General features: G+C 51.9%; 2 protein-coding genes across 2 annotated transcripts; one reads left to right on the top strand and one right to left on the bottom strand.

Annotated features, from left to right (window-relative positions):
* Positions 1 to 5464: 5464 nt before the first annotated feature.
* Gnmt (glycine N-methyltransferase) lies at positions 5465 to 9197 on the top strand. The gene is made up of 6 exons (XM_050122716.1): positions 5465 to 5701; positions 7547 to 7674; positions 8133 to 8243; positions 8437 to 8579; positions 8673 to 8794; positions 8883 to 9197. Exons 1-6 carry the CDS (start codon positions 5496 to 5498, stop codon positions 9052 to 9054), a joined length of 882 nt encoding a protein of 293 aa, XP_049978673.1. The 5' UTR covers positions 5465 to 5495; the 3' UTR covers positions 9055 to 9197.
* Positions 9198 to 9336: 139 nt separating this feature from the next.
* On the bottom strand, positions 9337 to 22435 carry Pex6 (peroxisomal biogenesis factor 6). The gene is made up of 17 exons (XM_050122714.1): positions 21494 to 22435; positions 19541 to 19704; positions 19081 to 19164; positions 14039 to 14141; positions 13832 to 13965; positions 13228 to 13339; positions 12640 to 12848; positions 12113 to 12308; positions 11846 to 11922; positions 11451 to 11583; positions 11173 to 11378; positions 10983 to 11044; positions 10697 to 10805; positions 10326 to 10442; positions 10125 to 10202; positions 9876 to 10015; positions 9337 to 9701 (listed from the first exon to the last, which is right to left on the bottom strand). Exons 1-17 carry the CDS (start codon positions 22373 to 22375, stop codon positions 9565 to 9567), a joined length of 2943 nt encoding a protein of 980 aa, XP_049978671.1. The 5' UTR covers positions 22376 to 22435; the 3' UTR covers positions 9337 to 9564.
* Between the last annotated feature and the right edge of the window lie 2234 nt (positions 22436 to 24669).

Genomic DNA, 24669 nt, shown 5'->3' with positions numbered 1-24669 from the left:
GTTCCTCAAGTGTGCGTTCCTGCAGTGTGCGTTCCTGCAGTGTGAGTTCCTGCAGTGTGCGTTCCTCAAGTGTGCGTTCCTGCAGTGTGAGTTCCTCAAGTGTGCGGTCCTGCAGTGTGCGTTCCTGCAGTGTGAGTTCCTGCAGTGTGCGTTCCTGCAGTGTGAGTTCCTGCAGTGTGCGTTCCTCAAGTGTGCATTCTGAGTGAAGATGGGCTCAGCCAGTGAACCTAAGGCCATCCTGTTACTAAGTAGTAGAGCCAGGGGCTCAGACTCCAAGATCATTTTCCAGTGCCCACAGCTACCAAGGCTTCCTTCCATATCTGGCACTCAGAATAATTCATACTGAACTGGTGTGGTTTCTTGGCCTTGACCCAAATACCGAGATGGTTGATCCCAGCAGCTTGGGAGACTGAGGCAGAAAGGTTGCAATTTCAGGTCCTCCCTGGGCTACAGAGCTGGTTCCCAGCCAGCCATGGTAACTTAGACCCTATCATGAAAGGGCTGGGGAGACATAGTTAGGTGAAGAGCCTGCTGAGCCCAGAGAAGCCCTGTGTTAAGTTGGGATGGATCAGTGGCAGGGCGCAGGAGGCCCTGGGTTCAATCCACCCCCACACACTCGCAGAAAGTGAGCTCAGAAAGTACCCTCAGAAGGCAGCCCTCAGCAGGAGGCTACTTCCGCAGACTCCATAGTTCTCGAGCAGCTTCTGACTAGGACTCCCTGGGTCTAGTGCAGAGACTCCAGTGTTAAAGCCTCTGGGGGAGGTCCTGTCCTCTGGGCTGGGACACTAGTGTGGAGAGAGGAAGTGCTTTTCATGTTGGGGCCTGGAGCAGGCCTTCTGAGGTCGTCCTGGTTTTGTCAGCCTCCTTTCCATCCCAAGGGGCTGGTGGTCGGGAGATCCCAGGCTAGAGTCAGAACTTGTCCTCCACTTGGCTCTGACCTTAGGGCTTGGGTAGGGAGGGGGGCTGGGGCCCTGGAGTCAGGGAATTCAGCCTCTGACCATCCTGTCATTAACCCACAGCCCTCAGGACATATCTTAATCTGTCCCTGGAGCATCATCGATTCTAAGAGTAGGATGAAGAAAGAGCTATCAATGTCCAGGGGTGTCGGCCTGGCGACCCAATCCTAGTCTGGTCCAGGCGCGAGGGCAGTGGCTGAGGACTGCCGCACTTTGACCTGAGCTCTTTAGGGACTGTTCCCTGCCACCCAAGGACCTGGTATTGCATCCTCACTGGCTCCCCTGCCACCACCCACCCCAGCAGGCAGACCTGGTCCAGTGTACGGGCAAGGGCAGGATCTGGCTGCCCGGGCTGCTCTCCCATTTATAGAAACCTTTCCATTTGGGTGTTGACCGTGCTTTGATAACTCAGCTGGAGTTAGGTTGAGGCCCCCTCAGAAACCTTTGATAACTCAGCTGGAGTTAGGCTGAGGTCCCCTCAGAAACCTTTGATAACTCAGCTGGAGTTAGGCTGAGGTCCCCTCAGAAACCTTTGATGAGGGCGGGAGAATGGCCTGAAGTGCCTATCGGGTGGGTCCCCTGGAGACCAGCTGGACTAAGACCCATTAGGCTCCACACTTCGTGTTTCATGTGTGTGCATGCGTGTGTTCACAGGTATCTCCGGCACAGACTGACCTAGGTAGAATTTACTAGCCAAGGCTGGCCCTGAAGTGAACCAGCTGTGTACAAGCATGTGGCATGTCCTTTTTTCTTCAAGACAGGGTTTCTCTGTAGCTTTGGTGTCTATCCTGGAACTAGCTCTTGTAGACCAGGCTGGCCTCGAAGTCACAGAGATCCGCCTGCCTCTGCCTCCCGAGTGCTGGGATTAAAGGCGTGCGCCACCACACCCGGCATGTCCTTTTCTTGTGAACCTTAAAATGAAGCTAGGTGGAGCCCACCCACACCACCATTTGGAAATAAAGGAGCAGGACTCTAGTGAAGTCACATTGTGTCCAGGGCTTGTCCCCAAAAGTGACCGGCCAGACCCTGACTGCCAGTCCTCAGCGTGAACCCGTTCATTTACTGTGGAGCTGAGGATCAAGCCCAGGGCCTCACCATGCAAGGTTTTACCTCTGGGCTGCATCTCCGGCTTCACTGGCCGTTCTACAGGTGAGACTTCTCCAGCAGCTTTTAACCCCTGCCCCACAGCACTTCCCAGGCCCTCAGACCCACCTGCCCTCCGAAGCATTCTTTTCCCAGGAAGGTGGTGGTGGGAGTAATGGGAGTGTGTGTGTGTACCCTATACCACTCAGCTTTTCAAACTTATCCAGCCGGTCCTTTTGCATGAAGATTGCTCTGGCAAACCCTGGCTACATAGACAGAGTAGGTCTGGTGTGGTGGCGCACGCCTTTTATCTCCACGTGGGCAGCAGAGGCAGCTGGGGCTACATCGGGAGAACTGGGCAGCAAGGTGGCTCGGTTTTCCTGCCCGTTAGTTAGCACTGCATTTCGCCCCTCTTCTTGTAGCTGAGGGAAACCTCAGCCTCCTGCCCCACCACACAGACATGCGCCACCACACCCAGCTCCAAGTTCCACTCCTTAGGCTCCGATTGGCCGTTAACAGATTTGTGCTCATCAGTTTAGAGCCAGCGAATTATTTTCTTTTAGTGTAAGCTCAGTAGCAAACTTTTTTTTTGTAAAGAATGTGTGTCTTTTAGTGGGGTATGGTAGTGCATAATCTCAGTGCCTAGGAGTCAGAGGCAGGAGCTGCAAGTTCAATACCAGTCTGGGTCAGCCAGCTACAGAGTGAGCCCCCCCCCCCAAAAAAAAAAGAGAAAATGTGTCTAGTTTTGTGGTTAGATACATGTAATCCGAGCATTTAGGAAACTGAGGCAGGATTGCCTGGAGTTTCAGACCCACCTAGTGAGACCCTGTCTCAGAACAGAATTTAAAAAAATATCAGATACTGGGTTCAATAACATTACTAAATAACCTTCCTGCCCAATGATGAAGGCACACACCTCTAATCCCAGCACTTGGGAAGTAGAGACAGGTAGATCTCCAGGAGTTCGAGGCCAGTCTGGTCTATAGAGCAAGTTCCTGGACAGACTCCAAAGCTACAGACAAACCCTGTCTCAAAAAGCCAAAAGAAAAAAGAAAAAACCTTCCCACCCCCACAAAAATAATTCCCGACCTCAGAAGTGGTCAGGTGTGCGTTCCTGAAAAGAAAGTACACCAAGTGCTGCTTCCGTTGAGAAGACAAGTCTCGTTTGAGGCGGTGTCTCACCCTGCAGCACGTGCTAGGCTGGAACTCACTCAGCAGGAATTCTGCCCCAACCTCCCAACTCCAGGATTAAAGCCCGAGCCACCGAGTCCAGGTTAATTTTTTTTTCCTTTCTTGAGTTTTGAGATGCTTCACTTTGTTGCATGGGTGGGCTTTGAACTCCTGAGTTCTCATGATTTCTTGCCTCAGTTGCCTGAGTAGCTGAGACTAGACAGGTGTATACAACGGGGCCCATCATGAATACAGTCATTTAAGCTGGGTATGGTGGCTCATGCCTATAACCCTAGCATCCAGGAAGCTGAGGCAGGAGGCTTGCTTTCCAAACTAGACTATATAATAGCAGGCCATATAGAGCTCCATAAGAAGACTTTGTCTAAAATAATGGTTCTCAACTTGCAGGTCACGCCCCTTTGAAGCTAAAAGACCTTTTCAGCTATCCAGGATATCAGATACTTACGTTATTATTCATAACAGTAGCATAGTTACAGTTATGAATTAGCAACGAAATAGTTTTATGGTTGGGGTCACTACAACATGAAGGGTTGCAGCATCAGGAAGACTGAGGAGCACTGGTCTAAAGATAAGGCCAGCAGGAATGGCTGGACAGGTAAAGGTGCCTGCTGCAAAGCCTGGTGACCCCAGTTTCATCTCAGGAACAGCTCTCACATGCGCATGTCGCGGCATGCTTTTTTCAGAACACACAATTTTTTTTTATTAAAAATTTCCGCCTCCTCTCCGCCTCCCATTTCCCTCCCCCTCCCCCCAAGAACACACAATTTTTTGATTTTTGAGACAGGGTCTCTACATAGCCCTGGCTGTCCTGAAACTCACTCTATATAGTGAAACCCTGTCTGAAAACAAAACTAATCAAAAAACCCAAATTAAACCCCCAAACAAAGGACCTAGGTTCCATATCCCAGCACCCACATGAAGGTGGCTCATAACTGTCTGTAACTCCATTTCCAGGGGATCTGATGGCCTCTTCTGGTTTCCACAGACACACTGACATCTATGCGGTCCAAACAATCATACCCATTATAAAAAAGTTAAACACGAGCCGGGTGATGGTGGCGCATGCCTTTAATCCCAGCACTCGGGAGGCAGAGGCAGGCGGATCTCTGCGAGTTCTAGACCAACCTGGTCTACAGAGCTAGTTCCAGGACAGGCTCCAAAGCCACAGAGAAACCCTGTCTCGAAAAACCAAAAAAAAAAAAAAAAAAAAAAAAAAAAAAAAGTTAAACACGGTCACACAGTTGTGGGTGGTCTTCAGCCCTAGGATTCTCCATGCATCAGAAGGCTAAGGAAGGAAACCCCTTTATTTTCTCTCTCTGACCAATCTTAAGTGAAGTTGGAAGTGTATGGACTTGTGGGAGGGGCTTTCTCCGCATCAGAGTCTGTTGACACATCTTTCAGAATTTACTTTAGTCCTGCTGGGATCTTGTCCTTGAGAGAGAAGTCTAGGAAACCTGGCTGGCCTAGAAGTGTGAGTAGATGAATCCAATCACCCCTATATTGTGAAAGGAAGCTAGTTTGAGCCAGGGCACCAGGCACCTCCCCTCCTGCCCCCAAGCGTCTCTCCCCGGAGGCACCCCACGGAAGCAGATGAGTGTCTTAGTACACCCCCAGGTTGGCCTCCAGCTCCTGAACATAAATGAGCCTTCCATCTCAACGTCACCGCACCCAGCATCGAGGAGAGCGCTCGGTATAGCTCAGGGATTGGAAGGCCCAGACTACCTTAGGCCCCTGGCCCGAGAACGGAATGGGGCCTGATGCTGTCACGTAAGAGACACACATACTTTCGCGTGGACTCGGCTCTTGCACTTGAATGGCTAGATCGGCATCTCTCCCAGAGACTTTTCCCATCACGTTGACACAGTGACCCTCTTTCAGGGTGGTGGTCCTTCAGTGGACAGTAATGGGATACCCTACTATGCTGGACAAGATCTAATTCTGCTTTGCCCGGATTCCAAGGGCGTCTTCCCTTTCCCACTTGGGTAGGGACGGAGTGGGCTCTCATTGACCTACCTTCTCTTGGCTCCTCCTAGCTCTTGGCCGCTGAGCTGCGTTCCATGTGTTCTGTCTTACTAGGGGAAAAACCAGGTCCAGGATTGCCTGGCTGAGCCATCCCCATTGCGGAGGCAGCCTGGCTCAGGTCCCAGGGCTCAGGGCCCAGCAGGGGCGTGTCCCCGCTCTCACCTGCCATTGGCCAGGTAGGGCTGCCCTGCCTAAGGGCTATAAGAGCCAAGCTCGAGGCCTGAGAGCCAGGCGCAGGTCAGGATGGTGGACAGCATTTACCGTACCCGCTCCCTGGGGGTGGCGGCAGAAGGGCTCCCGGACCAGTATGCGGACGGGGAGGCCGCACGTGTGTGGCAGCTGTACATCGGGGACACCCGCAGCCGCACCGCAGAGTACAAGACGTGGCTGCTTGGGCTGCTGCGCCAGCATGGTTGCCATCGGGTGCTGGACGTGGCCTGTGGCACAGGGTGAGTCCAAACGAGCTGAATCCTGGCTTGGCCAGGACTGCTGTACCGCAGGAAGGCCAGTGGGGGCAGCCTTTGCGGGCTGGAGTCTGGCGGGCAGTACTGGCGGGTCCGGAGTCCCCTGCCCATGGGGTGGAATGGGCATGGTGAGAGCACCTACCAGACAGTGCGGGGAGGGGGCGGAGAAGACTGGGCCCAGGGCGTGGGTGTGAGCAGAGAAGGGTTCACAGGCCGGGACTTCGAATCAAGCTGAATCCTCGGCCCTAAGGTTGTTCCTCCTGTGAAGGCCTCCCTCGGGCAGTGTGAACAGAACATTTGTGCCTTGTTTGCACAGCCAAGTGCTGTGCCAAGAGTTTGGGTACATGTGTTTCAAATCGTAACAAAAACCCATGAGGTAAGTAGTGATTTTGTCCAATTAGTACCAAGGAGACTCATTCCCGAGAAGTAAAGGCCAGCATTTGGTGGCGCAAACACAGACCAGGACAGTTAGTGTCTGGTCCAAATTCCAGCTCAAGGCAGGACACACACCGCCTCCTCTCCATGAGTTACTCTATTTCCAGGAGTCTCGCATGCCTGGTTCTCAAACATGCATCTGTGGAGTGCCTGGCTCCCACTGTCCCGGTGAAAACTACTCAGCGACTAGGAGCGCCCACTGCTTTTGCGAAGCCAGGCGATTGGGTCCTCGCCTGCATCAGGTGGTTCCCAATAGCGGGCAACTCCATTCCAGGAGGATTAAATGTCCTCTTCTGACCTCGGAGGGCACTGCACTCAACACGCACACAGGCTAACATAATTAAAACTGAAGCCAGGCAGTAGTTCCAGCCTTTAACCCCAGCACTCTGGAGGCAGAGGCAGGTGGATCTCTGCGAGTTTGAGGTCAGCCTGGTCTACAGAGCAAATCCCAGGACTGCAACTCAGACCCAGAGGTACAACACAGAGAAATCCTGTCTTGGAGAGGGGGTGTCTAAATTTAAATTTAAAAAGTATTGCTGCCAGGTGTGGTGACACATACCTTTAACCCCAGCACTCAGGGAGGCTACATAAGACCAATCCAGGCCATCCCAGGCTACAATATGAGACCCCATCTCTAATAAGAGGGGCTGGAGAGACAGTTTAGTAAGAGAACTTATGCCCAAGGTTTGGTGCCCATCCTCTGGCTTCTGCAGACACCAGACATGCATATGATATACATGTTCAGACAAAACACATAAAATTAAAATTTTTAATTTTTTTTGAGGCAGAGTCTCTCTTTGTAGGCCTGGTTATCCTGGAACTCACTATGGAAACCTGGCTAAAAATCTTTTTAAAAAAATCTCTTTGCCAGGCGGTGGTGTTGCACGCCTTTAATCCCAGCACTTGGGAGGCAGAGGCAGGCGGATCTCTGTGAGTTCAAGACCAGCATGGTCTACAGAGCTAGTTTCAGGACAGACTCCAAAGTCACAGAGAAACCCTGTCTCGAAAAACAAAAACAAAAACAAAAATCTCTTTGCTACCTGGTGATAAGGAATATATTCATCTCCAATGGTGGTGGCGCTCGCCTTTAAGCCCAGCACTTGGGGTGCAGAGGCAAATGGATCTCTGTGAGTTCAAAGTCAGCCTGGTCTACAGAGTGAGTTCCAGGACAGCCAGGGCTACATAGTGAAACCCTGTCCCAAATAAATAAATAAATAAGAGAAATATAGTCATGGGGTCATCTGAGGAGTGCAGTGGAGGTGACCAGAGAGGAAGCAGAGCAGTGGACCATGGAGTGAGAGGTTTGGAGAATCGCTCTGAGCACGGCTCTTCCTCGGACCCCACCCCCCCAGGCTGCTAACTGCTCTAGCAGCTCCTCATCTCTGACCTCCCCAGAGTGGACTCTATTATGCTGGTGGAAGAGGGCTTCAGCGTGACAAGTGTGGACGCCAGTGACAAGATGCTGAAATATGCACTTAAGGAGCGCTGGAACCGGAGGCAGGAGCCAGCCTTCGATAAGTGGGGTAGGCAACATAAATAAATAAATAAATAAATAAATAAATAAATAAATAAATAAATAAATAAATAAATAATTAAGCTTAAGGAAAAAAAAAGGATGAGCTGGTTGTGCTTTGGTGCCAGGAGTTGAACTTGGCATGCTAAGCAGACACTGACAACTGAGCTATCCTGTCAGCATTTTTATGTCTTCCCACGCTGCCTGCTTCGCCTAGGCCAGGGTCAAATGATTCTCGGCTTCCCATCCACAGGGACTAGTGGTGCACGCCAGTACCTGGGCTCTGCAGAGCTGCAGCAGCTTCTCTCCTCCCTGTCAGAGCCCCTAAGAGGAGAGCTGGCTTTTCCAACAGTGGCTCTCTCCCGCGCCACTCTCCTTGTCCCTAACCAATCCCACGTGTCCCTGGGTGGAGGTGGCTGCTGTCATATTGTGAAGCCACTGACCCTGTACTCCTGCCCTGGCCTCCAGTCATTGAAGAAGCCAACTGGTTGACTCTGGACAAAGATGTGCCAGCAGGAGATGGCTTCGATGCTGTCATCTGCCTTGGGAACAGTTTTGCTCACTTGCCAGACTGCAAAGGTGAGCTTGTGGCCTTGTGTGGCTTTTGTCTTGAGCTCCCCCACTTCTGACGACGGCTGATTGGTTGCCTTGACGAGGCAGACTTGCCTTTTGCCTCTCTTCCTTAATGCTGGCACTTGGGCGGGAGATGGGCGGGAGAGTGGTGCTGGAGACCCAAGCAGATGGTGTCTGTGGCCCTGCCTGGCACACACAGGTGACCAGAGTGAGCACCGGCTGGCACTGAAGAACATCGCAAGCATGGTGCGGCCTGGGGGCCTGCTGGTCATCGATCACCGCAACTACGACCACATCCTCAGCACAGGCTGCGCGCCCCCGGGGAAGAACATCTACTATAAGGTTGGGACAGCCCCGAGCGGGAGGTGTGAGCTGGGAGGCCAGAAGCCCACGGTGGTGTAGGGAAGCTAAAGGAACTGCTGCCACTGCTTACAGAGTGACCTCACCAAGGACATCACGACATCAGTGTTGGCAGTGAACAACAAAGCCCACATGGTAACCCTGGACTACACAGTGCAGGTGCCAGGCTCTGGCAGAGATGGCTCTCCTGGCTACAGGTATGGCATGGTTTGGCAGCAGTGAGGTGATGGTGGTGGGGAGGACTGGGCCAGCAGTCCTCACGCTTGGCTGGGGGCCCTGTTGCAGTAAGTTCCGGCTCTCTTACTACCCACACTGTTTGGCGTCCTTCACGGAGTTGCTCCAAGCAGCCTTCGGGGGCAAGTGCCAACACAGCGTCCTGGGCGACTTCAAGCCTTACAAGCCTGGCCAGGCCTACATTCCCTGCTATTTCATCCACGTGCTCAAGAAGACCAACTGAATGTGGCTCTGGCTCCTATAAGTCCCCAGCCCAGGGAACGTGTCCCCACCCCAAGACCACCACCTAACACAGATACTGCATCTGGGTGCAGGAATGTGGGTCAGGCAAACGGGAGTCAGCAATATAGTCTGTGCCTTTCTCAACTTTCCCGTGCCTTGTGTTTCTTTCAGAAGTAAAAAAAAAAAAAAAAACACTCTCATGGTGTCCGTCCCCCCTCCCCTGCCCTAGACCTCACCCCTCCCATTATCTTGCCCTTTGCACGGCAACCTCTCACAACACCAGCAGGGGGCAGTATAGACTTTATTTTCTGTCACAGAACTGATGCCTCAACACAGATCCCCAGGCTGCCTGCCAAGCTCCCAGGCTGCCAGGCCTGGCTCCCCTCTTGAACACAAGGGCCTCCCACCATGGCTCACAAGGGATCTCCTGGAGGATGGCAGCTTTCAGGTGACATGGCAGCAGGTACCTTCAGCCATGTGGGGAGATGCAGACAAAGATGGCAGGCAGCTCCTAGCAGGCCGCAAACTTGCGCTGGATGCGCTTGTACCGTAGCAGCTCCTGCTCACTGACTGAGGGCTGCAGCCTGGCTGCGGCCTGCAACAGGTCCTCCATGGTGAGCAGCAGTGCTGAACTCCCCAGCTCTAGCCCTGAGGGTGACAAGGAAGAGTAAGGCCAGGGCCCGCCCTAGCTGAAGAACCAAGGCCTAGGAAGGAGAGCCCCGTGGAGGTACCTTCCTGCTCAGCTGTCCCTCTGAAATTCAGGGCCAGGCCTGTCTCCCACTAGCTTTTGGGTTCCTACCTGGGGCTGGCGAGTGGGCTCACCTTCCTCTAGGTCTCGAACCCTGCGTTTGAGGGCAGCTGTCATGGCATCGGAACAGAGGGCATAGAGGTCTGCTCCCGTCAGCTGGGGCGGGCAGCAGTCCAGCACACTCGCCAGGCTCACAGAGGCCTCCAGCTTGAACCTGTTACACACATACCAGAAATGTTAAATCTGGCGTCACCTCCCCCGTCCAAAGCCACACTGACTGGCACACCAGCCACCCCAGACCCTAGCCCTTTGACAAAGCGTACTTGCGTGTGATGGCACTCAGAACACGCAGCTGGGAAGCGCGGTCCTCACTTGCCCCTACAAACACCAGCTTGTCGAATCTTCCAAGAGACAGAAACAGAGTGTCAGGGCTGCCAGCCATGAGAGGTGACAAACATACAGAAGAGAGGTCAAGAAACAAGCCCAAATGGGTCTGGCTGGGGAGAGAGGGCCGGGATATCTACCTGCCAGGCCGCAGAAGGGCGGGATCCAAGAGGTCTGGTCTGTTGGTGGCTCCAATCACAAACACGTCCCCAGTACTGTGAAGTCCATCCAGCTCAGCCAAGAGCTGAGACACCACTCTGAAGGGAGGGAGCAAAGGCCAGAGTCCCTGGTCTGCCTTCCGGCCTCCAGCACTTCTCTTTGAAGGCTACTTCAGCCAGGTCCTCGCTGAGTTCTGCACATGTGCATCTCCACATAGGCAGCCCTCCGCAGAGCTCCGCCCACTCTCTATGTTGTCTGGATTGGAAGGGCAGACCCCCCCCCAATCTGAGGACTAATCTCACATCCCTTCCATGCGGGACCCCAGACTCCACTCCCACTCTGAACCCCTGACCTGTCCATCACACCTCCAGAATCTCCGCTGCGCCCCCGGCTTGGAGCTAAGGAGTCTAGTTCATCAAAGAAGATGATGCACGGAGCGGCGGCCCTGGCCCTGGCAAATACTGAGAAAGAGGCTCCCGGGAGAGTGGTGTTGGGGAGCTTGCAGCCAGGGGAGAAGGACGAAGGATGCGAGGTGGGGCTGACAGGTCAGCTCAGGCAGCTGCCCAGCGGGGCTGCCCAGCAGCAGCTGGGGGAGGAAGGTGGAGAAGGACCCAAGGCTCCTCTCCCCGCTCACTCACCTTCCCGCACATTCTCCTCACTTTGGCCCACATACATGTTGATGAGCTCTGGTCCCTTCACACTGAGCAACAGAATGGGTGAATGAGACAACCAGAAATGTGCAGTGCATACAGCTGTCCTCTCCTCCCTGCAACCCCCCCCCCCAGCCTGCTGCAGCCCAACCCTCACATTTCCCTAAGCCCTGCCTACCTGAGGAAGGTGAGGCTGCACTCGGTGGCCACTGCCTTGGCCAGGAGGGTCTTGCCTGTGCCCGGAGGCCCATGCAGCAGAAGGCCCGATCGCCTCAGGCCCAGGCTTAACAGCTCAGGATGTTCCAGAGGGAGCTGGATGGTTTCCAGGATCTCCTTCTTCACATCCTGCAGCCCACCCACATCGTGCCAGGACACCGAAGGGATCTAGGAGACAGAGGAGTCCAGGGAGTGCGCAGGAAGGCAGAGCCCGCCCCACCTTAAGGACCTGGTTCTCACCGTGGGTGCGCCCACAGCTTGGGAGTGAGCAGTTTGCAGTTGGTCTAAGGCCTGCCCAAAGTCCTCAGCCAGCAGGGGAAAACCAGCCGCACACAGCTCCTCCTCATCCTCTTCACTCAGGCCACCTGCCAAACTACAAAGAGAAACGTGGGGCTGGGCTTACTCCTGTAAGACAGCGCAGTGAGTTCCAGGGCGGCCAAGGCTGAGACCCTGTCTTAAAAACAAAATAAAACAAAAATAAAAAAAAATAAAAAGGACCAGGCCAGCGGGGCTATGGATTAAGACTGTCACAAAACAGAGAGAACAAGAGGATGAGACAAGACCAGCTCTCTGCAGGTCCCACTGCCTTCTCCCCACCTCCCCAGTCACCTTGCCCTGTGGTGAATTCCTCTTACCCTGAGGCTCTGATCCTGGCGCAGGCTACCCGGCTGGTGTGGGTCAGAAGGGCATAGAGGTCCCCTACCACAAAGCCCTAGGGAATTATACAAAAGGACACATGGGCATGGCGCAGCAGGCAGAGCCCGTGGGGTCTGGACTCCAGCTGAGCAGAGGTTTTGGTGGTTTCCTGTCTCACAGGACACCACCTCACGCAGGACCAAAGTTCTACGTGTGACAATGAAACTATGATCTCCCAGAGTCAAGGCACCTGAGGAGACACTCACCGCACAGCGCCGTGCCAGCTGCGGCAGGTTCACCTCCTGGCCCAAGGGAAGGTGGCCAGTGAGGGCCTGCAGGACACTGAGCCGCTGCTCCTCGGACAGCACTGGCACCTCCAGCTCATGGGGAAATGCTGTGTGCACATCCGTGGGCAGGTCCTGTGCACGGCTTGTGGTGGCCACCACCATCAGAGGAGGGCAGCTGCAGAGGAACGGGCACCATGGTGTGAGAACAAGGCTGGCAGCTCTCGAGGGATGGGATGGCTGGGGTCAGGATCGGTGGGTAAGTGCCATCCAAAGTCCCAGTACAAGCTGTGAGGACACCATGAAGGGGGAGCTCACTGAGAACAAGGGCTTCAACCTAGGGTTTCCTCCAAAATGCTAAACTGCACCTCCTACCTCTGGAGACTCCAAGAATTCAGCCTAGGGACAGGCAGGTGAGATTTGAGAAGCCCGCAGGGGTGAGGAAATGAGGGATAAAGGGCTGAAAAGACTTAGAAGGGGCTCCCCCTTTGTCACCCCTCTATAAATACCTGCTGGGAGGGTCCTCATCAAGGAGGAGGTGACGCAGTGTGGCCACCACACGGGCATCCTCGTCCAGCCCGTCACGGTCCCGGCCCAGAAGGTCCACGGCTGTTAGCAACAGGACGGCAGGCCTGCAGCGGCGGGCCCTGGAGAAGGCGGCCTGCAGCTTTGTCTCCACGGCCCCACTACTGTCTGCACAGAGGCTGCAGCAGGGCACCTGTGTAAGACACCAGACAGGTCTGTGAGAAGGGGGAGGCATGACCAGGGCAGAGAGGTGGGGAGTCAGAAGCAGACCATCTCTTCTGTGGAGAGCAGGGATGGGAGAAGGAGGGGCACTAGTCAGCTCTTGCTTTTGTTCACCCTGTCCATTCATCTAGGGATGGGCAGTCTGGAGAGGCCCTCTGAGTTTTTGTTCATTTTGGGTGATATGCCTGTTTAGATTAATGGGCTCATGGGGTAGGACTGCTAGTTTTTTTATATAGAGAGAGAGAGAGAGAGAGAGAGAGAGAGAGAGAGAGAGAGAGAGAGAGAGAGAGTACGCGCGCTAGAGTCTGTGTTGATGGTATTTTTTTTTTTTTCTTTCTAGAGGCCCTCACCTTCAGTAAATGGAGCCCAAGGCGATTACATGCAGCCGTGACTGCTGTGGTCTTCCCGCTGCCTGGGGGGCCCCGAAGAAGCACACAGCTGGCTCCTGTGAGCAAGGTTCCTCTGCAATTAAGGAATATACACTGTCCCCCACCTTCTGCCAAATGTTAAGACCCCAGTGACACAGAGATCCTTGGACTTCAAAAGTACTGTTCTTCCGTGTGCCTCCCTGACCCCCTATAAGGTTGTCTCCACTCTGAATTCATCTTTGGTGCTCATGCAGAAGCACCGCGTGCACTTCGGTGACATGCAGCTCGATAGCTCTGGTCTACAGAGCACAGGGAGGACTTGGAGTTTAGACTTGGGTCACTGGAACAGAACAGGGTGTTCTTTGGGGATGGATTGGTAAAGGCCAGAATGGATCATGAGCTCCCCAAGCAGAAAAGCAGACTCTGAGAGAGCCACCTGGGAGTCTGCTGGTGGCCTGGATTAGGTGTCCTGGCTGTGGCCTCCAACTCCGTGGTTATCTACTGGGAGTTATTTCCCTGGATGCTGCCCCACAGGGATACTCTCTGAGCGGGCCCTTCTCACAGCCTGGGTTTACACCTCACTCACCCAGGCTGCAGGCGAGGCTTCAGGACAGCGCAGAGCTCCTTCACCAGGGCTTCTAGGCCTGGAGGAGACAAGCTGTCCCAGGGAGTGGACTTTCCTGAAGGCAGCAGCGGAACACGACTCAGGGTAGAACCTGCCTGCAAAAGGTAGAAGCCCACGGTGCTGCAGCGCTCCTCCCCCTTGGCCAGCCTCTCCCACCCGATGCCGTACCATGTATAAAGAGGTGTGGGTGGTATCCGCCAGGAAGGCACTGGCTGGTCCATTTGGGGCTTCCCCAACTGTTTTCTTCACTTTAAAGAACACCTCCGGCCACCTGTAAGAAATACGGCCCAGGAACCAAGACCTTGAGTCCACATCTGCCTCTCTGCAAGAGCAAGTGGCTTTCTCATAAAGGACGGACTGAGGAGCAGCACAGGTAGGTACCCTGATGCTGACTGGTGGGGGCCGGAGGAGGAGAAAAGCAGGTGGTCCTCTCTCTTTGACTGGACCATAGCACACCTGAGGGCAGCTGTGTTTACCTGTCTGCACCCCATTACAGCCATCAGCTCCAGGCACACATCCTAGCCACCCACTCCGAAAGGTAAAGCCACCATCACTCAGCACTGCAACCTACTGCCACATCCCCTTGCTTCGGAACAGTCTCTCTCCTATACCTCTGTGCCAGGGTCTGGATCTCAGACAGAAGTATCCCTGGTTTTGATTCAGTAATCCAATGAACGCTAACTGAAGTTAGAGTCCTTAATGGTGCCATTAAGTTAGAACTCTAGTCCTGAGACAGGCAGGCTGCGCTATATGAGACGAGTGATTCTCTACTCTGGAATCATCTGTGAAGCTGTAGATGTGAATAATGTTCATGTTCTCTGAGTCCCTTTGATAGGCTGGGGACCGCCAGATTTGGGGACAGGGAAAGAAATGGAATGATGACCAGTGGGCAGTTTGTGTGGTCAGCAAAGTCCAAGAATTAGAATTGTTTGCACAATTTTTTAGCTACAACAAGAACCATCGAGTTATACATTTGTTTTGAAAGAGATCTTTCTGTGTTTTCTAGAAAGGTCACAAATTCATAATCTCAAATGACTCTCTGTCTCAGTCTCTTTAAGTAGGTAGAATGATGGGTATGTGTCACTATGATAAGCTGAATCGTACACTTTAAAAGAGTAAGAAAGGGGGCTGGAGAGATGGCTCAGTGGTTAAGAGCATTGCCTGCTCTTCCAAAGGTCCTGAGTTCAATTCCCAGTAACCACATGGTGGCTCACAACCATCTGTCATGGGGTCTGGTGCCCTCTTCTGGCCATACACACGGACAGAATATTGTATACATAATAAATAAATAAATAGATAGATAAATAAATAGATAGATAAATAAATAAAAGAGTAAGAAAGGTCTCAACTGGTGGCGTATGCCCTTAATTTCAGCACTCTGGAGGCAGAGGCAGGTAGATCTCTGTGAGTCCGAGACCAGCCTGGTTTACACAGCAAGTTCCAGGACAGCTAAGGCTATGTAGAGAGACCCTTTCTCAAACTCCCCCACTCCCAAAATGCATAAGAGGCTGCTAAGTTATAGTTCAGGTCTTCCTATCTCAGAATCACAACTCTCTGTCTCTCTCCCAGACAATTTGGCAAACCAAGGCACTTACGACCGAGCCTGACCGAGTTCACTTCGGCACATCCATGGCAGGAGAGAACTGATTCCTACAAGTTGGCCTCTGACCTCCATAAGATCCCAAACACACATTTTATAAATAAATAAATGCAGTTAAAACTATTACTTCAGCCGGGCAGTGGTGGCGCACACCTTTAATCCCAGCGCTCGGGAGGCAGAGGCAGGCGGATCTCTGTGAGTTCGAGACAGGCCTGGTCTACAAGAGCTAGTTCTAGGACAGGCTCCAAAACCACTGAGAAACCCTGTCTTGAAAAACAAAAAAAACCAAATAAAAACAAATAAAAAAAAAAACAATAAAAAAAAAAAAACCCTATTACTTCATCCTCTGAAAGAACAAGACCATGGAGCACAGGTTCATCCTGATTCCAGTCTGGTGGGTCTGGGTGTGTTGGGCACCCGTACTTTAAGCATTCTGAAGGTATAATCAGGGCTAAGCAGCCACACCTAGGGTCACGGGGAATCAGAGGTACTTATGCTACTAATGGGGAAGAGGGAAGTGCAGAGAGCAGCTAGTAACTCAGTCTCCCAGACAGAGACATGGTTAAATACTCCTCCCTTTACTTCTTAGGCAGTGAGACACCAGGAACAATTATACTCTAGACCTCTCTGAGACCCTTCAGGATGAAAACCCCTTTACTCAAAATGTCCTATGGTTGCCAGGTTGCCCACTCTGGCAGCAAAGGTGAGTGGGAGGGAGTGCTTTAAAGCAGAGGTGTGTGTTATAAAGGGAGATGGCTCAGCTGGTGAAGGACTACCAAAACCACGGCCAGAGTCCAGAGTCCTAGAACACAGAAGAGATGGGTGGGTACAGCCACCTGCCCATAACCCCAGCAGGCACAGGACAAGGAGACAGGGACTCCAGAGCAAGCTGGTTAGACAGACCAGACTAGCCTAAATGGAGTTCCCAGTACAGAGAGACCCTGTCTCAAAATATAAGATGGAGAGGAATTGAAGACATTTGATGCTGACCTCGGGGCCTCCACACACGCGCACCTCCACACCCATGCTCACAAACACATACCCAATACAAATACATTTTCTCTAAGTGTTATGGCTTGCAGAAGCTGTGTTCAAAATGAAAACATAAGGGAAAGTATGTGCTGTGTATCCAGCCTAGAGCTTGGTGCATGCAGGTGGAAGTTCGGTGTCTTGAGCAGAGTTCTAGTTCAGAAAACCATGCCTTCTGTAGCTGAGTGTACAGCCTCACACTCTGTCACACCAGAAATCTCGTCAGTGCATCCTGAAGCAGTGCACAGGGAAGCAATGGGGGACGGCATTGGGGGTGCTCGGAAGGGACCACCTTTCTTAGTGGAAGGTGGTGCTCTACTTCAGGGATCTAGACTAACAGAGCATCTCTGAGGGAATGCTGGGTTGTGTCCCGAAACACCAGGGAGCAGGGGCTTGGGGGGCAGTGGAACTGCTAACTCCCAGGTAGCTCTGGTTGAAGCACAGCACAGGAAAGCTGAAGGCCCATCAATGACGGGGTTCCTTTCTAGGGAACCCAAGGAGTTCCCTGGGTTTCCCTCACGTTGCCCTTGAACTCACCTGCTCACTGTCCCATCCTTTCTTTCCCTGAGCTCTGCTCATGAAGAGCTCTGTGCTCAGCACCCAGAAGCCAGGCAGGTTTCTAGAGCTGGGTCAGCGGCAGTCCAGAGGTTGACCTCTTGGTGTGCCTCAGGATACCCCACCCCCTGCTTCCTTTGACAGTATGAAGTGTAGGTGGGCTTCCGTTCTACAGAAACTAAGTCAGGGCTGCAAGTTTAGTTGGTGGAATGCTTGCCTAGCCTACTTACTACTTACTTACTTGCCTAGTTACTGTGAATCAGAGGAATTCGAGTCACTAACTGGGAAGAGGCTGAGTGTGGCTAGCAGCTAGCATGAAGCCCTGGGTCTGTTTGAAAGCACCAAAGAAACTGGGAGTCAGGAGGCAGAAGCAGGAAGATCAGAAGTTCAAGGCCATCATTCACATGTAGATTTTGAGATTAGCCTGGACTACATGAAACCCTTTCTCAAAAAATAATCCAAGTCAAAAAAAAAAAAAAAATCCAAGTCAAACTGGGCATGATGGTGCATGCCTTTAATCCCAGAATTTGGGAGGTAGAGGTGGGTAGTATCTGTGAGTTCCAGGCCAGCCAGAGATACACAGTGCGATCCTGTTCCAAAACAAAACAGCTAAATCAGGGGGTGGTAATCCTAGTACTCAGGATTGGGGTCTGGAGAACTACTACAAGTTCAAGGTCATTCTGGGTAGCATAGTAGTCTGAGGCTACTCTGAGCTACAGAGTAAGGCCTTGACTCAAAAATACACCACCACTGTGAGTTCAAGGCCAGCCTGGCCTACAGAGCAGGTTCCAAGACAGTCAAAGCTACACAGATAAACCCTGTCTCGTCACCACCACTAACAACCCCAACACCACAAACAGAGCACTGGCTCTTAGGCATTTGTTAGACAAGAGAGCCAGAGGCAGGAGAGACTGCTAAGTAGCAGCCTAGATGCCAGGCGCCTGATGTGGACTAGGGTTACTATCACAGGGTGCACCAGGCACCAAGAATCAAGCTCTGGATGCTGACAAAGACGAGCCAGGCTTTCCTGGCAGGCAGGGTGTCTATCTCTTGGCATAGGGCACACATGAAGTAGAAAACCTAAAAGTTATGAATGATCGTTGTTCAAGTTGGGCTAGCCTATCCTTGCTCCCTATGAAAACACGAGGGGAGTCGTCCTCTCTTAGAGGCTCTGGCACTCTCGAGGGTTTTCTTTGCCTTAATAAGTCTTTTAAATAAACCTAAAAACAACAAAAAGCAGGGAAGGGTAGCAAGATGGGTCAGCAAATAAAGGCACTGGCGCCCAAACCTGATAACCTAAGTTCTATTCCCAAACCCTGTAAGGTCAAAGGTGAGATCCTTCTCCTGAGAGTAGTCCTCTGACCTCCATACGTGCACTGTGGCACCCATGTGCATGAAACCATGAGTGCACACGCATGTGCTCAGACTCTGACACACACACACACCCCATGATAAACATGAGGGAAAAAAACACTACAGGAAAGGAGAAACAAGTCTAGAAAAGACAGAGGACTAGGTCTGTGGTACAATCACATTTTTTCCTCTCTATTCTTTTCCCCATGAAGAGTTTCATGAGACCCTGGCTGGTCTTGAACTCATGACCTTCCTACCTCCATCTTCCAAGTGTTACAAGCACAGATGTACACCACCATCACCAACTTGTATGTGTTGGGGATTGAACCCCGATCCTCCAGTCAAGCCAGGCAAGTACTCCACACTTAATGCAGCTCCAGCTCCACTAAAGTGTTGTTCATTCGGTGTGTGTGTGCGCACACGTGTGCGTGCTAGGAATCATACATCCCCCCCCACACACATGCTAGGCAAGTACTTCACCCCAGCCCTAGGCAGTGATTCTTAACCTGTCTTTGGTCATGTCTACTTGGGAACCAGAGTTTTTTCCCTCTCTCCAGCAGGAACAAACATCCTTTAGCACAAAAGCTGTATTCCATACAGATTGGGCAGAGACTGTGCACTGACTGCACTTGGCTTACGACTCTGGACTACAGATGAGGAGGCAGGTGCGTACCTGGGCAGTTTCTCCAGGCGTCCTTCCAGAGTCTCCACTTGCCCAGCTGTTGGTACACACAGAACATCCCCTTCCTGGACCACCCTGCAACAACACATCAGTGGCCTCAGTCAGCTCACGGTGGGAGTGTCAGGACCGTACCTGACACACCTGGGCCTATTCCCAATAAGACCAAAGCTTCCAGTTATCTTGGGAACAATTAAGACTTAAATTGAGTTGGGGAAATGATGGTGAACTAGAAATGGGGTCAGAGACTAGAGATGGAGAATGCATCTGGCTCTTTTGGAGTGTTCTTGACCAAACAGTCCTATTTTCTTAGTGTTCAAGCCAGCTCATGATCATTCTAAGGCTCTCTGACACAGTAGTGGCTGGCTATGATGCAGTTAAAGCCGGTAGCCCTGGGGTACCTGGACCTGAGGAACAGGATGGGAGGAGAGGCACAAGGTGAGAAGAGGCTAACCTGGGTGTGCGAAAGTGCTGGTAAAGAACGCGGTCATAGTTCCCACTAGCGCTGTAGTGAGGTGAGGACACAATTTCAATGTGTAACTCTCTAGCAAACGGAGGCTCAGCCAGCAGTGAACAGCTTCCTCTGTCTTCAGGGCTGTTGGAGCCTTCTGAGTATCTCTGATGGAGAGACAATTACCACCTTACAACCTCCAAGGTTTCACCCTTGGCAGCCAGTGTTTACACCTGCCTTTTGTGTTTACAATATCAAGCCTAGCATCCTGATGTCGCCAAACTGCCTATCTCTGTTGTCCTTAGAAAACCAAAAGTTCTCCTTCTAATGTGTACTAAGAAGCCATGTTTACTCTTCATGATTCTGGTTCCAAAAAGTTATCTGTAAAGAGAGACTTTCTGGGCCTTTCTTTAAAACCTGTCACTTTACCCAAAGCCAGTGAGGGGCAAAGAAATGTATTTCTGGGGGCTGGAGAGATGGCTCAGCGGTTAAGAGCATTGCCTGCTCTTCCAAAGGTCCTGAGTTCAATTCCCAGCAACCACATGGTAGCTCACAACCATCTGTAACGATATCTGGTGCCCTCTTCTGGCTTGCAAGCATACACATAGAAAGAATACTGTATACATAATAAATATTAAAAAAAAAGAAATGCATTTCTGTGAGTCCTGTTTGTTTCTGAGACAGGGCTTCAAGGAGCCTGTGGTACCTATGTTGGTGGGGGAGCTCTTGAATTTAGTCCTCCTGCCTCTCCCTCCCAAGTGTTGGGATTACAGGCAAGCATCACCATGCCCTGCCCCAACAAAGCTCTGTGAATGCCACTAGGAAGCTGCTGGAATTGGTACTAAGCGTTCTTTGAGGAGATATGATTCTGGCTGTGGGAAAAGGATATGGTTTTGTTCTCTCTTTCCACAGCTCAGGTTGACCATCAACTCAGCGATTTTCCTGCCTCAGCTTCTCAGTTTTCGGACTATGGATATGAGCCACCACAGCCAGCTTTAGATACAGCCTTACCGAGCTAAAGGGCTAAAGGAACCCACAGCCACTTACTCACAGAGGGACTTCTCAGGGGACTTGTTGGGTAGGTGTGCTGGAGTGCTAGGAATGGATCCAGAACTCCTCAGGGGCTACACAAGTGCTCTTTCACTGAGCCACACCCTAGCCCCATCTCACAGTATCTACTCACAAGTTTCTACACACTGATGGACGTGTGCTGTTTCTACATAACCACTGGGCACCTGAGAGGAGTTAAACCAACTCAGGAACTGGTGTTGTTTTAGCTAGTTAACTAATTTCAAGTATACTTATGCTTAGAAACTAAACTGTATTGTGCCCCGCTCCCAAGCACAACTGTATTTTTAAAAGTAAAGGCAGAAACCAAAACACTTCAAGATCTCTTAAATATATTTAATAAGATATTAAATACCAGATACCAAAGATAACAAAGAACCCTTTCAAGGAATTTACAATGTGATTGAGGACTAGACGGATTATGTAATCATAAAAAGCATAAGATACATATCCTAACAAAGACTCAAACGGCTAGAGGGGGAAAGAAATGATGTTAAAGTTATGGCACCGAGATCATAAAAGGATTTAGGTTTTCATTTTTAGGTAAAATTTTATCAGACAGTTAGAATAGGAAGTCAAGGAAAAGCATAAGGCGAAGGTACCAAGGCACCGTCCTAACATAGCAACCCAGTTACCGATTAGTGTAAGCAAGCGTATGCACATCTGGTACTTGGCAGTGAACCTCACCTTTCACCTAAACACATGACAGCTCTTCCCATGAACCACTACGCTGGGGAGACACAGTATGATAATACAGAATGTAAACAAGGCCAAGAGACTGTAAGTGCAAAGTCTAGGACTAAGGCACAGGTGGCCTAAATTCTACAGCTAGCCTTCCACATCAGTTAAGGCAGGTAAGGGAGCAGAGGAAAAGGAAGCACTCCTGACCTGAATTCTGAGTTCTCCCACTTCCAGGGGGTCACAGCCGAGATTAAAAGCCAGAGTAGGCGGCACAAACACCAGTCGGTCAGCAAGTGGCTCTCCCAGCTGCCCAGAGCTGGGTCCCAGTCTCTCGGACAGGTCCCAGCGAGGTTCTAGGACCTGTACTTTAGCCAAGTGAGGCTGGGAAGGGTTTGGTAACTCTCCGACCCGGGCCACCCATACCCATTCGCCCTGGAAGAGCCCGAGACTCCGGAGACAGCTTCGGCTCACACCCAGTGCGTCTCCAGTCCCTCCCAAAACTCCTTTAAGTTGCCGGACTGCGTGGGAAACGGCAAAGGAGGATACCACGGGCGGGGGTGGGGGATGGCTGTGGTCACTGCTCTCAGGGCCCAGTTTGGCCCGCCCGCGGAGCTCAGTTACTGCCAGCCGTGTCCCTGGGCCCAGCAGCCCTTGCAAGGCCGGCCGCGTCTCCAGCACTCGCGAACCGGGCACGGGCAGGATCTCCCCGCGGCGCACCAGCAGCGGTCCGACCCGAGGCCCAAGCCCAGGCCCGGGAGACGTGCCGAGCAGCGCCCAGCCTAGCGCCGGAGGCCGCCGCACAGGCCGCGCTCGCACTCGCGCCCCGGGGCCTAGCGCCATAAGCCGCAGCAACGCGCGGCTCACCAGCAGCTGCGGAGGCCCGGGCCCGCGCTGCTCGTTCTGGGGGCCCGGAGCTTCCAGGGCCGCAACGAGCAGCGCGGGCCCCGCAGGACTTTCGCTCGCCGGCCGCAACGCCAGCACCAGGCCCAGCCCTGTCGCAGACCACGGGCCCCCAGGCGGCAACAGCACCGACAACGGTGGCGTCTCAGTCGGGAAGGGTTCCAGGACGCGTAAGACAGCTAGCGCCATGGCCACTGAGAAGTGAGAGCCTCCACTTCCGGAACTGGCGACCGGAAAACTCCCGGGCGCGAGAGGCGTTTCCGCTTCCGGCAGGAAAGTGGGCGGGGCGCAGGTGACAGAGTCGGCCCCTGGGAAGATGGACTTTGAGCCGGCTGGTAATCGCCGACGCATGCGTCCTTTGAGTCTGCATTTAGGAGAATTTGCTTTTGCTTTTCGGTAGGGGAGATAACGCCCTCTCAGTTAGCATGCCCTGTAACACGCACTCAGTATTTTACTGATCAAGAGTAACTGGTGTGAAAAGTGGAAGGAGTCCCGTTTTTTTTTTTTTTTTTCTGAGGAAATCTTAATTTGTCCCACTCAGCTGTAGGCATTGAGGCTTGAGGGTTGCGGGGAACGTTGTAAGAGGGAGTGGCAGGATTATAAAACTGTCCCAAACATGCTTGTACGTCTACGTGTGCAGTTCTGTAGTGGCTGCTGACTGAATTACTGCATGTGATTCATGTTTGGTGCTGCCATATCTGTCCCACACAGCCGACACAGCCCCCCATGTTCCAGCGGCGTGGATTCTTCGTGTTCACTGTCCTGCCCCCACCAAACTTTAAGATTGAGCAGTTCACCCTTGCCCTCCAACCCGCTGCTCTCTCTGTCCTACTAACCTTCGGAGACCCACTCTGTTTCTTCTGCAGAGGAGGGATGGCAAAAGGAAAGGGCTGGAGGCTTCTGTGATGGGACCTGAGCCAACAGCTGTACTGTTACTTAGCTTTCATTCTGTCTTCATGCTACTGCTTCATTACATTCAGTGATAGGTCATATTTCTAATTAACAGTTACAAGCCGGGCGGTGGTGGCGCACACCTTAATCCCAGCATTTGGGAAGCAGAGGCAGGCGGACCTCTGTGCGTTTGAGGCCAGCCTGGTCTACAAAGCTAGTTCCAGGACTGTTACACAGAGAACTGTCTTGAAAAAACAAACAAATACATTTAATCAATCTTTTGGATGGTGACCGTTTCCTTTTTCTTTCTTTCTTTCTTTTTTTTTTTTTTTAAATATATTTATTACATATACAATGTTCTGCTTGCATGTATACTTGCAGGCCAGAAGAGGGCACCAGATCTCATTACAGATTGTTGTGAGCTACCAAGTGGTTGCTGGGAATTAAACTCAGGACCTTTGGAACATCAGGCAGTGTTCTTAACCTCTGAGCCATCTCTCCAGCCCCGTTTTCTTTTTCTGAATTTTGTCTTGTCTTCCATCTACTGTCGGATTCTCTCCCCCTTTCTTTACAGTCGAGCTTCTTGAGATAGTATTCTGTTTTATACAGTATACATTCTTGAAAAATTGGAATGTCAGACATCTGAAGGCTGAGTATTAGAATTACATGTATTAAGGTGTCTTTATTCCCAGAAAGATGAGAAAATACTTAGATTTCTAATTATAGTTCCTGGAAATACCTTAGTTCATAAATTGAAATTGGACTGGGGATGTAACTCAGTCGGTGGAGTGCTTATTTGGCAATGGTGAGGCCTTGGGCTTGGACCCAAGTCTGACGGTACACTCCTGTCTTCCTGGGTTTGGAACCAGGTCTGACTGTACAGTCCTGTGTTCCTGGGTTTGGAACCGGGTCTGATGGTACACTCCTGTCTTCCTAGGTTTGGAACCAGGATTGACAGTACACTCCTGTCTTCCTAGGTTTGGACCCGGGTCTGACTGTACAGTCCTGTCTTCCTAGGTTTGGACCCGGGTCTGACTGTACAGTCCTGTCTTCCTAGGTTTGGAATAGAATCTGACAGTACACTCCTGTCTTCCTGGGTTTGGACCTGGATCTGATGGTACACTCCTGTCTTCCTAGGTTTGGACCCGGGTCTGACGGTACACTCCTGTCTTCCTGGGTTTGGACCCGGGTCTGATGGTACACTCCTGTCTTCCTAGGTTTGGAATAGAATCTGACAGTACACTCCTGTCTTCCTGGGTTTGGACCTGGGTCTGATGGTACACTCCTGTCTTCCTAGCATTTGATAGGGAGCGGTAACAGCTACAGGGTGAATGTGAGCCGGCCTAGGACACATGAGAACTTGTCTCAAATGGGATTGCCCATTCTCTTTTCTGTATGTGCATGTGTTCATGTGTAATCTTACGTATGCACATATGTGAACATTCATGTGGAGGCCAGGTGTTAAGATCAGACTGTGTGACAAAACTTTTCCTGGGGAGACGCAACACACGTCTTCTCATGCCATATAGGGATCCCACGACAGACCAAGGCACAGACACCAACAAACGCCAGCTTGGTGAACTAATGAGCTT

The sequence above is a fragment of the Alexandromys fortis genome, unplaced genomic scaffold (assembly GCF_014885135.2).
Source record: "Alexandromys fortis isolate MF-2015 unplaced genomic scaffold, M_Fortis_MF-2015_v1.1 scaffold_212, whole genome shotgun sequence".
Lineage (NCBI taxonomy): Eukaryota > Metazoa > Chordata > Mammalia > Rodentia > Cricetidae > Alexandromys > Alexandromys fortis.
Note: the sequence above shows the minus strand (reverse complement) of the source record. Positions and strands in the feature narration are given on the sequence as shown.